The sequence below is a fragment of the Pezoporus occidentalis genome, unplaced genomic scaffold, assembly GCF_034315485.1.
Source record: "Pezoporus occidentalis ecotype Australia unplaced genomic scaffold, CSIRO_AGI_Poc_V1 ctg159, whole genome shotgun sequence".
Classification (NCBI taxonomy): domain Eukaryota; kingdom Metazoa; phylum Chordata; class Aves; order Psittaciformes; family Psittacidae; genus Pezoporus; species Pezoporus occidentalis.
In genome coordinates, this window is record NW_026913415.1 from 2,211,127 (window position 1) to 2,227,591 (window position 16,465).

General features: G+C 41.4%; 1 protein-coding gene and 1 long non-coding RNA gene across 3 annotated transcripts in view; both read right to left on the reverse strand.

The window, feature by feature from the left end:
* The window catches only part of LOC134160313 (uncharacterized), a 130,399-nt gene extending 123,873 nt beyond the window's left edge, over positions 1 to 6,526 (reverse strand). The window contains exon 1 of the long non-coding RNA XR_009963507.1: positions 5,168 to 6,526. This is a non-coding gene — a long non-coding RNA (uncharacterized LOC134160313). The remainder of the gene's footprint in view (positions 1 to 5,167) is intronic.
* A 1,811-nt stretch (positions 6,527 to 8,337) lies between these two features.
* Positions 8,338 to 16,465, reverse strand: part of HMG20A (high mobility group 20A) — a 40,503-nt gene continuing 32,375 nt past the window's right edge. For both annotated transcript variants that reach the window (XM_062612225.1, XM_062612226.1), the window contains exons 7-10: positions 15,345 to 15,420; positions 14,517 to 14,732; positions 13,469 to 13,612; positions 8,338 to 11,153 (exon numbers count right to left, since the gene is read on the reverse strand). In XM_062612225.1, the coding sequence (XP_062468209.1) occupies positions 13,476 to 13,612; positions 14,517 to 14,732; positions 15,345 to 15,420 (429 nt within the window). In that variant the 3' untranslated portion in view covers positions 8,338 to 11,153; positions 13,469 to 13,475. The remainder of the gene's footprint in view (positions 11,154 to 13,468; positions 13,613 to 14,516; positions 14,733 to 15,344; positions 15,421 to 16,465) is intronic.

A 16,465-nucleotide genomic window follows, 5' to 3' on the forward strand; every position in this document is an offset into this window, starting at 1 on the left:
CCAAGAAGGGGAAAAATGACTGCTACTGCTGAACCCAGGACAATGGCTCAACCCCACACTTTCATTATACTAGTAATTTTGGGCTAGGTGAACAAGCCCAGTCAAAAGGTTATTTCTGGCTCCCGCACTCACTCGTGTCATTCATTCTCTTTTATCTCTACCTTCCTGATGCATTTTCTGACTGCTACACCATGCAAAGAGAAAAGGACCGTTTTGAGAAGACTGCACAAGACCTCTGCCACCTCCTTGTACAGACACCATGTCTGCTTTCATTCTTAAAGGCCAGAGCTTGAGAAAGAATAATGAAAACAAGATTCAGCTGCAATATTTGCTCTCTTAGGCAGCACATCTCAAAGAGAAAAAAGATATCACAAGTCTCCCTGAAATGATAATAAAAAAGCAAACAAGAAATCACCATTTCCAATCTCTAATCTCTTAACCATATGCAAAACTCTCATTGGAGGTAGACGATAGAACGCTGCCTACAGATTCAGATCACAGTGCTATTTCCTGGACACTGCTGGCACGTAGGCTGACAGCCCCTTGTTCAGGCAGCACTCTGTCTAAATGAATGATGTTTACTCTTTTCATTTGCACAATGAAGAGCTGAAGCAGAGAAAAATGAATGACATGCCCAAGAACCATCTACACCTTCTATCATCCCCATCATTGCAGTATCCAAGTATCTTTTGCTAATACATTGACCAGACCATGAGACAGAAATAGTACATCACACACAAAGTCTGTCTCGGAGCCTGGACACTGGACCCAGATGATCTGGATGCAGGCTCAGCCCTCCCACCTTACCCTGAGGATACCTTCCTCTCAACAGATCTCCTGCTATGTGAAAACGCATTGGCCCTGGATAGTGAGACACTGGATTCAGGGAATTTACTCCTAGAGAGCTTCACGATAGGATTGACATTTCCTATCATTAAGAAAAAGTAGCCACAGCAATGGAAAAAAGTGTTTCTTTAAGTGACAGGACTGATATTTTTGTCATTTGAAACTCTCTCATTGCTAGGATTTTGAAGTGCTGATATTTTATCGTCAAATTGGAATCCTGCTAGTAAGTATCAATAACATGAGAAACTCACCAGAGAAACAGTGACCCCATTATATGTGAAAGAGCATTGCTATTTTAGCTGAAGAATTATAGGCTTTCACAGACTTGTAATGCATTGCAGGAGTTCCTCTTTGATTTTTTTTCTTGAGAAACCCCATGCAGATTCCTCTGTGAAGCTCTGCTGCAGGATGGGAGATACTGGATGAGCCCAGGAAAAGCTGCAGAGCCAGTTTCAGCTTCCCCACAGGCTGATAATCCATAATCACATCTACAATTGCTCAAGACTGCAGATGAAATCATGGCTCCAGCAAATTCTGTGACTAAGTTTTCATGACTTTCAAGGCTTTCCTTGGAAGCTTTGGCTCTATGGAACAGTTGATCTAGTTGTCAAGTATCTACTACTAGATTAAAAATGTCAAAGCCATATGACAACAAAACTGCACTGTGACAAACAAACCTGATACTTCATGTGAATTCAGGGCATCGGTGTGTTCCAGGAGAGTTTCTGATGAGTTTAGTGCTGTCTGTCCTCTATAACAAGCATAAACAGCAGAGGATGCTTTCAGGCACTCACAGCGCAACAGAGGTGACATTGTGTGTCTCATTCACATTAAACACATACTGCCTAGCGAAATGGTTTTTAATGTTCATGAAACTGTGCTTTTATCGCTAGGAAGTTGTAAGACCACCAATGGAAGAGGGCTGAACAATTCAGCTTTGTCCTGAGGCACAGATGCAGATCCATGCCATTCCTCTACAGAACAGCTGCATCCCAGCAAAGTCTTTTTAAAACTGCCACATTGCATAGTCAGTCAACTTAAAGTTGATTTTTGTTCTTTGTCTTTGATTTCCCCTCTGACTTTGTCTTGCTGGTGCCTCAGCATTACAGGAACCTATTTCATTATGACTGTCTTGGGCTATAATTCACTGTCGGTTCTGCTACAACATCACTGAACTCAACTACCAAATAGCCTTATTAGTACAAGCTGACTTCAGAGTCCACTGTTATTCTTATGCTTGTCTGCACTGCCAACAACATTTGACACATCTTTTCTTGTTGTATAGGACTGAATCAGGACAAAACAAGATGGGAATAATAAACCCAGAGTGTGATAAACCTCGGTAGATGGTAGTCTACAGAACAGTGTAACTGAAAAATGTAATGCCTCGACAGCAATTGTCTATGAAATACTGTGTGACACTCGGTACTGCTGGTTGGTACCAAAGCGAAACTGCATCTGTATAACTGCTTCCTGAAAAGGATCTTGGAATTCCTTCTGCAGTCACACGAGTAATGGAAATTTATGCAATGTCAAAAGGATTCAGAGAGATGGAGAAAGCACCAAATGAATAACTCCATGCAAGCCGAAGAGCAGACTCCAGCTCTAGTTAAGAGTCACAGAGGAGGACAGGACTGAAGGTGAGAAGGGACAAAAATCAAGTCAGAGCTAGAGTATATTGAGGAGGATGTAAAGACCAAATCCTGCCTGTGCTTATGCCCACGAAAGCCTGCAGAAATAAGAGGTCTGCATTAGTCCAAGATGGGCTATCAGATTTGCAAACAGATCAGATGCAGTACATAGAGATATCCCTCAGACTCACAGCAGGACTGCCAGAAAAAGAGATGCAAGAGATGTGATGAGAAAATACAAATACCAGAATAAGGCAAGCATGTCCAGGCATCATTGCCAAGCTAAGCAGGTATGTTACAGAGTATACCTATACTTCATCTGGCTTCAAATTGCTCCTTTTGCAGGCAATAAAATTACTGCACAAATCCCAGAGAATAAACCGAGTTAACACCCCATTAAATACAACAGACTTGCAATTGAAGGTAAGGACGTGCCCAGATTAAGCTACCCCTCTACAAACTGGCCCATGGGTAATATACATCAGTTCTACTGACATATGGTCTAAAAAAGGAAAAGAAAAGAAAAAAACCTGAGATGCCTGGGTGCTTGGGAATGAATTCCATTAGGAGGAATTTCTACAAGGTAAGAAAGGAGATGTTCTTTGAAGCATGCTTAAACAGCACAATATATTCTTCCATAAACATTCTTTCTACAATTGAACATATCCCAAGGGAAAAAGCCAGGAATTTGTTATTTTGTGTATTTGCTTTTATCAATAACATCATCTTCTCCCCTGCCCGCTCCCCATCCCAGATGAAACAGTCTTTGATTTTATACCTTCAGTTTGTTTTATCAGTATCTGGCTTGCAAATGGGTACCAGAGAGAATGGCAGTTGCTGAGTTGATTTGTTGCGCCCCCATTTCACAGAAGACAAGATAATTTTAAACGCTTACTTCCATAGTTCTGCCTTTCCTGAACATTTCAATTGCAGTAGTTGTAGGCACCCTCCAAATTCACTGCCTCTCCAGTGACATCCATTGAAAAACAACGTTCTCCATAGGAAAAATCTTTGTTGGCGGACGCACTTGGTCAATTTTAAGCCCAAGCAGCTTAGCACAAGGAAAGAGGGCAAGAGAGGGAAAGGCAGGCAGGACAGGAAAACACACAGGTAAGGGCAACAGCATGGAATAGGGAGTTGGATTTAGATTGTCATCTATTTACTGACAACTTCAGACGCTGAAAAGAGGATGGTTCTCTATAGCCTGTGCTCCAACATCATTTCAGTGTACAGTTTCATGAAATAATGAGCCAAAATGTACATAAGATACATCCAGAAAGGACTTCCTGCTTCTCCCTTCTTTCCTCTGATCCTCTGCTTATTTAGTACAAAGCTGGTGCTTGCCAGACCTCTACATGATTCACAGAATACCCAAAACTTTCATCAAGAAGAAAAGCTGGGCAGCTTTCTACCACTTCAATGAGTTCATGAAGCTCAGAGTTGGGCAGGGGTGCTTTGGCTGGAGTAAGATCATAGTAAAGCAGCTACCACCATGCTGCATATGCTCTAGCTCCAGAAAGCTGGCAGTGTTGTTGGTGTGTGAGGCTGTTGCAGGCTCCCAGAATGAAAACCAGCCCTGCAAAGACACAGTGCTATGTAAATACCAACAGTTGCAAAGCTTCCATTACATGGATTTATGTATTACAGCTCCTGCTAGTTAGGAAGCTAGAGAAGTCAGCTGTGCTGATTTGATGTATCAGCCAACACACAGAAGCAGCTTCAGCCAACTAGAAACCTTTATCACAGCCATTCCTTGCTGTCAGAATGACAAGTTCAAAGACATGCAAACTGAGTTCATGTTTTATTTGCCCTAGCAGCATTTCCTTGTAACACAATACTTGCTGTACCACTTTCACCCCGACCAGCCCTCACAGCACAGCAGAAGGAAAATGCATCTGCATGAAACAAAGAAATGAAATAATAATTAAAAAACCCACCACAAAACCCCAGGAAACCACCATCTGCCTGCAACAAAGCCAGGAACTAAGTTTCCACACGCAGAAGCTCTCTGGCTTTGGCTCCCACAACAGGCTTTTTCATTCTCATTTTGAGATACCAAGATTTATCATTAGAGGGCACTGCTTCCTCCAGTAGAAAATGGGTTCTTTGCCTTCCGTGGATAAAGATTCCAGACATCTGCAAATGAACATTTACTGCGTAACTGAGAAGTCCTGAAACTAGAGTGCAGCTGGAATTCCATATTCACATTTCCTACTTTTAATACGCAAAAGCACTTCAAAAACATACTGAATTTACAGGTCTGAATCCAAACTTACGGAGGTTAAAGCCTCAACCACTTACGCACTGGCAGCAGGCGAACATTAACCTCAAGAATAAATGCAAATTCTACTGCTCTATCCTCTCACTTCTGCTGTCCTTAACCTACAAAGTCCCTCAACTGATTTGGGAAGGAACGAGGGTAGAATGTAATTCTTACCTTTAGCAGAAAAACTAAACTGTAAACTGAATTTGACTCCGTGCATTTACATGTGTCAGAGCCACTCATTGTTAGTAAGCAGAACAAAGTGACCTTCTCCCCTTCTGCATCTCAAGCTCACAGCATCTGCTCGAAAGCCAGTATACAGCTACAGTTCTAAAGGAGCAGATGCTCTGCTTCTGCACAAGTATTTAAGGGAACAAAAGGCTTCTGAGGACAAAATGAACACTCTCCATAATCCATAGTTACATACCAGAAAAAGAGCATGTGCACTGTTGCTCCAGCGCATATACAGCATTCATGCTCAAAGTGCCACAGGCCTTTCTAGGAAAGGCATTAGATGAATTTTCCAGAGCTTTTCACTCTCCTGGCTGCAGCCATCCTGCTGGCTTACAGCAGATGAACTTCCTGCATCTCTTGCCTTAGCCCAAACTGTTTACTTCTCTTCCTCCAATATTAAAGAAACAGAAACAACTTGGGCAGGAATTTGAAGTGTCATAGAGGAAAAGAAACTTCCTCAGAGAAGAATGAGGATACTATTGCAGTTGTTGACATCCATTTTGAGGGATGAGGAGTTGAAGCAGTATGTTTATAGGCTGAGAGCTTCAGCTTGGGATTTCTCTGCAAGTGGCTTAAGCAAAGTGAGGGAATAAAGTGAGGGAATTCACTTCTGGCTAATCCTGGAACAGATTTAATAAAACTGAAACTGCCGATATGAGATAGAAATTCCATGGCACTACTACTCCAGAATGAAAACTAGACCTCTTCCTGCTTCCCACACAGCCAGGTATTCAGTTCACGTATAGTTCCTCTCAATTCACGGAAGCCAGATGGATATCTAGCAGCAAAGGAGCTGAACAGGCAAAACTCCTTACACCTAAGTATACAGAATCCAAATTTACAAACAAAAAGATCGGAGGGGCTTCAGTAGAGAGACATACTTGTAGGGAAAAGTGAGATATGCCTTCCACCTTCCAGGGCATGCGTGACCAAAGCTACAAACCTTTAAACAGTAGAATCCAACAACCTCAGGAGACAAGCCATTTCATCAACAGGAAAAGAGAAACCAAAGGATCTTCGAATCCACTTCTTAGAATAACTTGAATCAATAAAATACACACCATTATGATTTCATCTGATTTTTCAACCACACTGTACCAGCATAAGCACAGGGACACCTCCATGGCCAGGGTGAATCAGCACCAGAGACCTGTTGCCAGGCCTGAGCAGACAAGCACATAAAGAATGCATTCTAACAAATTGTTTTAATATTGATGCTTATGATACTCAAACACATACACATCAGTACATCTGGAGGAGGATCCTGCTCACATTCTTCATCATTCAAATCAAAAATGCAAATAAAATCTGGATAGTTTAACATAAACACTGATTTCCAAAGCTACAGAACTGTCTGAACACCGCATAGTGGCTACACATAGACACAGACACAACAAACCTGTGTTGTATTTGTGCTCACACTGGGGTTAAGTGGAAGTCAAAGATAGAAAATGAGCAAACAGTAGATCATTCATCCTATCTCCCACCCAACATAGCTGAAGTGAAGCTCACACAGGAGCCATAGTTCAGTGATACCTGCTATTGGCATCACACCTCTCTTTAAGGTCTTTCTCTGTGTTAAGAGTAGGAAGCTGTATGTTTTCATGTCCTCCAAAACTGTGCTTAGAGATCTCCTACCTACATTTGTTTGTCACTATTTTGGTTCAAACATTCAAAAGCTGAATTGCACAGGTCTCCATTTGCTATGCACTAATTTATTTGCACTAATAATACAGACTTCAGCTTCACAAGCCTTCAGCCAGGTTTCAACCTACAGACCTATATAAACTCCCATTTCTGTAACTTCAGAAACACAAGCCATCAGTGTGTGCACATTAAATGATAAAATACCCAAACCCCCACAGCATAAGAATTACAGGTTTATTAACACAACCCATAAATCAGTTTCTGTTCTTCCTTGCATTATGTAACAGATGTGGATACTTCACCACACACAGAACTGGTACCATACATACAAAATCCAAAGATTGTGCAATGAAGATGGAAAATCATGAATATATTAAGAAAGACAAAGTTTAAAAAGTAAAAAAGACCCAAAACCTCAATATTATGGGAAAGAAACTGCTCATGGTTCACAAGCAACAAGTTCTATGGTAGAAGTAGAGGACAGGCCCCAGAGTACTCCTGACTTGAAGGATACAATGAACTGAGGCAAAAAGACAAAAAAAGACCTAATTTCAGATTCCAAATACATTATCAACAGGAACCTGCCTGAGGAAAGAGGAAGTGATCCCTTCCTCTTAAAAGAGCCCTCAAACCCCCCTAACTTCCCTTAAATGCTGATTAATCATCAGTCCAATTGACCAGCAGCAGAGTAAACAGGGGGGAACTAACAGGAAAAACCAGCGGAAATATTACACTACACTGCCTTCAATTGAGCGTGATGGATCACCATCTGCTCCTGATGCCATGTACAGCACCACGGCTTCGGAAGGAGCTAGAGCTCTGTCTGATAATGAACTTACTGCTGCTTTGCTCTTACTTTTTCCTCCAGGGAAACACCTGCTTTGCTGTTACCTTCTCCAACTCTTGACTAGCCACGGCAGCTATTCTCCTATGGGGGATTTCCCAAGATTCCTTCTGGGTTTTATACTTCCATCATTTCGTAATTGGTGTTTTACAAAATCTCCAAAGCACTCCAAAGTAAATCCAAATATGCAGTCAGGATCTGAACCAAGTCTGTTGCTATACAGAAAGAGAAGGCATTAATATGGCAACCAAAATAATGAGATGGAACATAAAGTACCACAAAGACATGGTTGCTTACAGCACTGCGACCTTAATAAAGAGCACCAGTGCAGGCAGAAGTCATCCGAACTCCTCCCCAGAGGATCTACAGCAAAGCAGAGGTTTCACGAGGCTACAGTTTGACTCCATACTCAGCAACCAGAAGGGAAGATGCATGATAAAAACCCAGCCAGGAAAAGCAAAACCAAGTCAGGGGGAATGAATATGATACAGAAGGTTCTTATAGGAAGAGAAAATAAATATGGTGGTGGGAAATGAGGGAGGACAAAGAAAGGCAAAGATGTCTAAAAAGGGCTGAGGGAAGGAGAGTCACTCATGACAGTTTTAAAGCTACTCGAGTTGGGGAACAAAGATGACAGGAAGTGCCCAGATAACAATTAGCTATAACCACTGATCTATGACATTTTCATCACTATAAATAATAACTACTTCCTTTAGCTTGTTCAGAGGGAGGGACCTTCGGATGGAGGGGGGAAAAGGGCACGCTACTTCCTTTCAAAGATTAACATGGAATTGCCAAAATCTCTCAGACAGAAGAGCAACACTACTAATAATTCTTTCACGAAAATGCAGTTAAAATTGAATCAGAATGGATTCAATGTTGAACAATTTTAATGAAGCAAGTGTCAAACAAGCACATCAACTTCTTAAAAACAAAGAACTCCAAAGTTTAATTACAAAAACATTGTACAGAAAACTTGGCATCTCAACAATTACAAACACATTAGTCCAGCAAATGGATTCTGGTTTCATATACTGCTCTTACCACTGTTTTAAGTGACAACAGCATTTTATTCCACTCTCCTCCTTGATACCCACTTTATATTTTACCTTTTATAATCAGCCAACACTGACAAATGTAAACTGAAGTGACACTCAGAAAACACTGGAAAGACAAAAATCCATTTTTATAGGGTTAATCTATGTAAATAAGAAGCTTTTTAATGAGACGAAACATCATCTGTCACATCATCGGTGAGCAAGAACTTAAGTCTTCCCCCCAGATGCTTTAAGACAGGTATCACCTCCCCTCCTTCCTGGTGGAAAAACCTAAGAGATTTGTCAGCTCCCAGGTAATACTATCGCCTTAAATTTCCTATCCCATAACACTTGCATGCTACTCAGCACAATGATCCATTAGCAGTATGCCACAAGCTGATAGCTGCATTGAATTTATGTAAGCAGGGGCAGCCTGCAGCCACCCGTATCTTATTTACAGTATGTGTATGTCACAGCCTGGAATTGCATCCTACTATCATATTACATAGCTATTTCTGGAGTCTTTATGGCATACAACTCCAAGTATTAGGTAAGATGCCACAAAGTGAGCTTCAGAATTCTGTAAATCATCTTTTGGCTACACAGTGCATTTTGGCTGCTTCAACAGAAGTCAAATATCACCAACTCTGGAGAACAAGGTACACACAGGAGATGATGAAGGTTGTTGGTGCTTCTTCTGGAGACATTAACAACCAGTAGGATTCTTTTCCCCCACACAGGATTTGTTACAGAGTCCACTAAAAACATTCACATCAACACCTGCTTTCTCATTCATGCTAAAGAAAGGGGAGGTCAATGCAGCAAATTGAGGTTCCTTTTGTGAAGTCTTGAAAATGAGACTGAAGACAAGAGAAAGGAGTTTCCTCCCTGAAGGAAGACTTGAATTTACAGGGAAGTCCTTGCTGCCTGGCTACAGCAATAAACCCATAAGCAAGCAGAGACCTGACACACAAGCTGTTGACCTGGAGATGGCTTCAGACAAGCACAAAGTCCATGGGTAGAGTGTGGGAAAAGAAGAAATTGCTTTTTAATTTTCAGATACTTGTGTTACAGATACATTAAAGTGACGCTGACTGTGACGCACTCTAGTAATGAAAGCAACCTCCAATTCACAACAGGGGATCTTAAAGGTTTCTTGAGGAGGGGCAAGGAGACTGTCATGTGGAAGAAAGAGCATTTCAACCACCACCATAAAGCCCAGGGATGTCCAACAAGTGCTCAGCCAAAGCCCGAATTAACAATTTGACAGGAACTAGGGGACAGCAAATGATTTGTGTAAGTTAGTGCAGACAGTGGGTGCCTTCGTCTTTGACAGGAGGTGCAGCACAGCTCAGCAAGATTACAGACTGCAGCATGCAGAGTTCTACCTGATGTCAGTGAAAGGCCATTTAGGTCACACTGGAACATAATACACTGAATGCTATAGGCTCCACAGGCTCTACTTTATCTGTACAAAAGGTGAAAGCACTTACAGGCTGTAATGTAGAATTCTGAGGGCTGCTATGTGGACCTAGCTGCTAATAACCTTCTCTGCTCTAATAATTCATGCAAAAATACGTGTGCTGCTCCCAGGCGTATTGTGTCCCAGCACTGCGATTTCGGGAAAAACATCCAGCAATCCCTCTGCCCATTTCTCTTTTTATAGAATACCACTCTCACCATGAGGTCATTCTCTCAAAAACAAGGCAGTAACATTAAATTAGACTGAGCAACGCATCACAGCAAGGGCAAGCTTTGTGGTTTTAGTCTAAAATGGAGGTTCTTATTTTTCCTGCTGAGAACTAGTAATGTTTCACTTGCTATCTTGATTACCACTGACCTCTGTGGTAGCAAAATGCACCACCAAAAGTACTGAAGAGATAACAGGAGACCTTCACAGAAGAGCAGGATGCTTATGTGCAAGAGAGGTGACTGAAGAGAAGGGAAAGAGAAGTCGATCTCACAGTCGAATCGAGTCACAAAAGGCATCAACCACAGCTAGCAGGGAGCAGACTCAAGTTGTAGAAGTTGGAGGCTAACACAAAAAAAAACAGGATTCTGCTTTAGAAAAGCTTACATAAACCTAACAGGCAGGGTAGGACATGACAGTGGGCACCAAAGAAGACTGCCTGTTAAAGCAGAGAACACAAGTGCTGCTGTCCAGTACTGCAAGTAGCAAGTAACAAGATCAAAAGAAGGAAAGTAAAGAGGAGGAAGGTAATCCCACAAGATAAACATGAAAAAAGGAAAGACACCAGAAGACATTAGGCAATATAACACATCAAAGTTATTACTACAACACACAGGCTGACTTCATTTCACCAACTGTGAGATTCCATCTCTGTAGCCAGCCAGTCCACAAACGTATGCACCCTCACACCCAGCAAAAGGAGTAAGAAACTGGAGATTGCACAAAAGTTGCATGCCTTTAAATGCTTCCACAGAGGACAGTTCCAAACGTTTACTGGGTGGCATCCGTGGCTTCTTAAGACCTTTTAACGCATTGAGATCTGTGTCTCACTGACAAACCACAAAGGCAGGGACACGGACAAACCTGCAGCTCTGCCTCCCACCCCATCTCTTTCCCTCATGGCTTCTTATTCCACACTGGCCAAAAAAAAATTTTGTAAAGCATCCCATGGGCATGAGACCTGCAGATGAAACAGAAAAATAAGTGTTAGAAGCCCTCAATCTGCCAGGACTAAACAGGCATTGTGACATTAGTTTTTAGATGATTTATCGGCAAACACAACATGAAGCAGCACAGCAAAGAAGCTACAGAGACAGAAGTGTAACTTTCTCTTCTGCCCTATATAGTGTTTGCACAAAGAAGTTCTCATCCCCATGCAGTACAGGAAACCAAAACCATTCACTGGTATAGTCAAGTAGGCAAGAAATGTACTAAGTACATTAGGACAATGTACTATGCCACCAAAACCCACCCACTTCTGTGACCTACAGGGGTTTTCAAGAGTATCATAATAAATATTTTGCTATGAAATTGATTTGAAACATGTCTCAACCTCAAACAGACCATTTAGTTGATAGAGATTATATTTAGGTGAATTAATATTATTCATAAGCATGTTAATAACAGGACAATGAAGACAGTTTGCTGGTACAGTTTACTGGATGACAACTGAACCTTTCTAGCCAAAGCTTGCCTCTTTTCCAGAGGGATTCTACTCTTCTCGAAGTTTGCATCCCCTAAAGCCCAACCTTCTCCCTTCTAAGATGTTATCACAAAATGTAATCACTGCCAAGTGATCATCCCTGTAATTAATAGCCGTATGAATTACTTAATAATTATATCCAGTTACATGCATGTCTTTATATAATGAAACTAGGTGATTATTAATCACATTTTTAATTGCCTCATGCTGTTTTGCTGCTGGAAAGAAGGAAGATATTGGTGGGAGGGGGAAGAAGGGAACTGAGTCCTAATTTTCAACTATAAAGTAGAAGGAAGAATCCTAAAGCAAGAATTCTTTTATCCAAACAAATCACAGCTGAATCCAGTTTATCCAAGAAAAAAATATTTACATTTTTAGGAACACGGACACTGTCCATCATTTAGGAAATACGAATCTGCCTGACATGGGAACCAAAGTCTAGGTTTTAGTAGCCTTAAGATACGATTTTTCTGGCAAGGTGCTTAAAGGACAAACATCTGCTTGAGGGCCTGGCAAACCCTTCTAATAACTGATTGATGAGAAACTGCTTTCCCTCTCATGTTCTGTAAAACCTTCCCATCCCCCAGTTCTCCTTCTGAGCTCAAGTGCTAATTGAAAACAGTATCCAAAAATGAGGAGGTTGATGAGCTACTGAAAAATCCCAGACCTGGATCGACAAGCTGTTCCCTTCATAAATAGCAGCAGTAAAGGCACTTCTTTATTCTGCTGGGAGCTCAGTCATCTCTTAGAACTATAGCCCGTTCCATCTGGCTACCCTCTGGAAGGACAATGATCTTTTAGCTTAAGCCACACTATAATGGGGAATGTGTAATTAACTGTTCTACAGAGTATCACAAAAGGTCACACACAGAAAGGATGAAAAACCTTGTCTTCGTATTTGCAGATGGCACAACACAGCTTTATTTGCATTTCTAAGCACTAGTCAAGACATGTACCAGTAGATCTCTACATAATAGATGCCTGAAGAATGCAGGTATGCCCATAGTTAAAATAGAAGCAGGCAGACTCCTAATGGCTGTCTAGTGCTGTGCATCACAGGGGAAGTAGGGGAGTAAGTAATGTGGGAACTGCAAAGCAGCACAGTAATGCAGAAAGACTGGTATTTGTTTGTTGCTTTGTTTTTCTACTCAGTCCCTATTAGTTTTCTAAGCTGCTAAACAGAAGCAAAAATACAGAATCATGAGCTCAGTAATAACCTATGTGTAAAGCCACATGATCATTAGTCTCAGCAAATGCTACATATAGCCTGAACCACACACCACTGCTTCCTTTCCATCTAAACCTTCATAACCAGAAGAGCTTTACTACAGGTGCTATAGAGCAGGCAGTTGTAGGGCATTTTCAGATTATAAGAGAGTTGAGTTCACCTCTAAGCTCTTGAGACGAATGGAATTTCCCTGGGACCATGAGATTCTACAGTTAATGTTGCATTGTTCAGATATCCTTACTCAAAGAAGGATCCTCTTCTAAGTCAGTCACCCTGCTCCTTTTTGTACACCATTCTACACAATTCTTATTCACCTTACATGAGTACAATGAGTAATGGGACAAACAGGTCTTTATACAAAAGATCTTGGAGCTAAGGGGAAATTCAGAACCCTTTAATACTGATGGGTATTTCCAACCTCATTTAATTTTCATTAGGTCAACCTGCTGCTGCGCCTTTGAGGAAGCAACTGTTTTGACTATACAATATGATGATTGACGCAAGAATCAGCATCAGAGGTACAGCACAGATGCCAAAGAAGAGCAGCCTAAAAGCAAACACTTACCCAGTCACTAGCGTTCAAGTCTGTTCACCACGTCCCGGACCGTGGCGATGAGGTTCTCATTCTCCTGGGGGTTAGCCATAACAATGCTGTGCAGCCTGTTCATGTAGGAATCAATAGTTTCCATCGTGGGTGTTTCCCCACTACCTACGGTTAACACAGTAACATGAGCCACGGAGTATTCAGATGACTGCAGCAATTCCATAAAGTTAAGACTATGCTAAGGGCAATTTGTTCCAACATGGAAACTATTACAGGAAGTGGTTTTTGCCATGCACCGCCTCTTGTGACAGATTCTGTAAGACTACGTTTGCCTAACTCCACAAAGTGAGTAGTTCCAAGGACATCAGGACTAACGAAGCATGGTTTTCTTTTATTTGGGCCTCACAGCTGATTATAACAAACTCTTTCAGACGGGCCTTCGTAATATCTAAGTGGATTCCCTAGCACCTGACACTATAGATGCAGCCTTTCTTTTAGTCCAGGAACTTGCAAGTTCCATCTTTTCCACTTAGAAACATTTTCACAAAGCAAGTGAAGGAGAGCAAGGACTGAATATGTGCCTCCCTTTATCAGCAAGAGAAGAATGAAGAAAAAATAAAAAAGCCATGTTGAAATAAACCACTGACACTAAATGTTCCCCTGCATGAATGTTCATATCTCATTACCTAATAGGAATGTTCAGGGGAAGTTCAGGTTGGATACAAGGAAGAAGTTCTTTACTGTGAGGGTGCTGAAGCACTGGAACAGACTGCTGAAAGAAGTGGTAAATGCTCTGCCCCTGGCAGTGTTCAAGGCCAGGCTGGACAGAGCCTTGGGTGACATGGTTTAGTGAGAGGCATCCTTGCCCATGGCAGGGGATTGAAACTGGATGATCTTAAGGTCCTTTCCAACCCAAACCATTCTATGATTCGAATACAACTAAGGCTCAGAAACAGCCAGGACCATAGAACTACACCAGCAGGCCACACGTCGTAAATTCACAGCACCGTATAAACATCACAAGTAAAATTCAACATGTCAGACAGTCCTAAGGGAAACAGAGTCTCACCTGGTAGTGGAACTCCAGCAAAGCTGCTTGTGAGTGCTTGGCGTAAGGTCTCGAGATGCTGCTGCAGCACTGTGTTGCGGCTCCGCTCCTGTATCACATCCACCTCTAGTTTCTCCACGGCAGTACGCATGCTCTCCACATGCTTCTGCAGAGCAGCATTCCTCTCCTCAAACTCCATGTTGGACTTACGCAGCTGCCGCAGCTCAGCTTCTCGTGCTGTGAATATCAATCCATTCCCATGCAGTCAAAAAACTATAGTATCTATGGTTCGTAGGCAATGAAGCTGAGTGTTCTGGAGTGCTGAACTGATGACTACAAATGGTGCAGTTTTGGTTTATAGGTGAAAAAAGCATCATATCATGGAGTGCTGGTAGTGCCTACAGTAGTACTATTTCATTTCTAGAGATAGACAAATTAGAAGACATTCAAAGCATGAGAGTAGAAGTGAATAGGGCAACTGATTAGGCAGGGAGACTGCAAGACTGATTTCAAATGCATTCAGTATGACATAGCTTAGCTACATCTTCAGTATTTCTTAATCCTATACAACAGCAGATCCAGCTTAGACTGGCTGGAATAACAGCAAGTGGAGCTTAAACATCAGAAGCATTCTCAAGAAGAATGAATAGCTTTGGAAGACAAAGCCAGGAAAACTGCTTTTGCAGCCATTGTGGTTTTACAGAGGTAAGGTAGTATCAGAAACACTGATCAACTGTATTCAAGTCATTACATGAGCTGAGATTCGAGAGTGCAAGGACTCTTGAGCTGCAAGAACCTGGCAAAAACCTTGGAATAGCAAAGAGAAGGCCCTGCAGAAGTTTAACTTACCTTTACTATGATTCAAGAACTCTTCTGTGAAGATTGGAATATCAAAAACAGATCTCTCCTTTGTATCTGCTTCTTTCTACAAAAGAAAGAGCAATACACAGCTAAATACTGCTAGTTTTCAGGAATGCAGTAAATTGCTTTGATCAAGAAAATAGAAAGAAGGAAGACCAAAAACCAAGGCAGCTAAAGAGCTGGCTGTTTGGAAGACACTTCCAGATCCTAGCAAGGAAGGCCAAAGGATAGGTCTCAGCTTTTTAAGATACAAGTTTGGCTTTAAAGATATAACCAAATAACATTTTCAAGTAATATAACATACTATAATATACCCTTTCACCCTAATGACATTATATATCTGAATCATTCTGTTTTAAAACTATCTGAATTCATTTTTGTTTTCCACTGGAAAACATTCCATCATCAATCAACTGACACATGCTGAAATAGTCTAGACAAGAATATCAACAATCAGGAGATAAAGAGAGATGAAACTTTTTGAATAGGAGGCAATCAAAACACTCAATCATAAAGTTTTGATTACCTCCTATTGAAAAGGCCCAGGGTGCTCAGGTTGCACAGCATTTTGTCATCCCCCAAGGCAAAAGAGAACCAAAATTACTGTTTTTATCATTTGCCTGAAATAAGATTGGGATGCTCCCAGAGTGTCAATAATAGCATTCTCATCTGGTTATTAAAACTGAGGTTGATCTTTGGAGGTTTCAGAACAAATCAGACTTGAAATTCTTAGAGCCATGGTGAAGTGTGGTAGAGAGGAAGCTGAGATTTTGATGGGGTTTAAGTTCATCCTTCCTTGTGTGGTTAGATGCAGACAAATACACTACTTCATTAAAAAGAAAAATATATATTCTCACGAGTAGATGGTTTTCTTCCTGTGTTCTCATACTACAGCAGCCATTTTCCTGTCTTCAAAGGTTGCAGATACAACCAGGCAATGCCTAATCTCCTTCACGTGTGTGTGTCCCTTAAAATCTTGCCAGTGAGATGTTGTGTAACTGACTGCATGAAGCTAGACCTACTCTGAATCAAACAGCGTGAGGAAAGAAGCAGTAACAGAACAATGGAGAACAATTAATAATGGCTGGGGCACTGCTGATGACAATAGT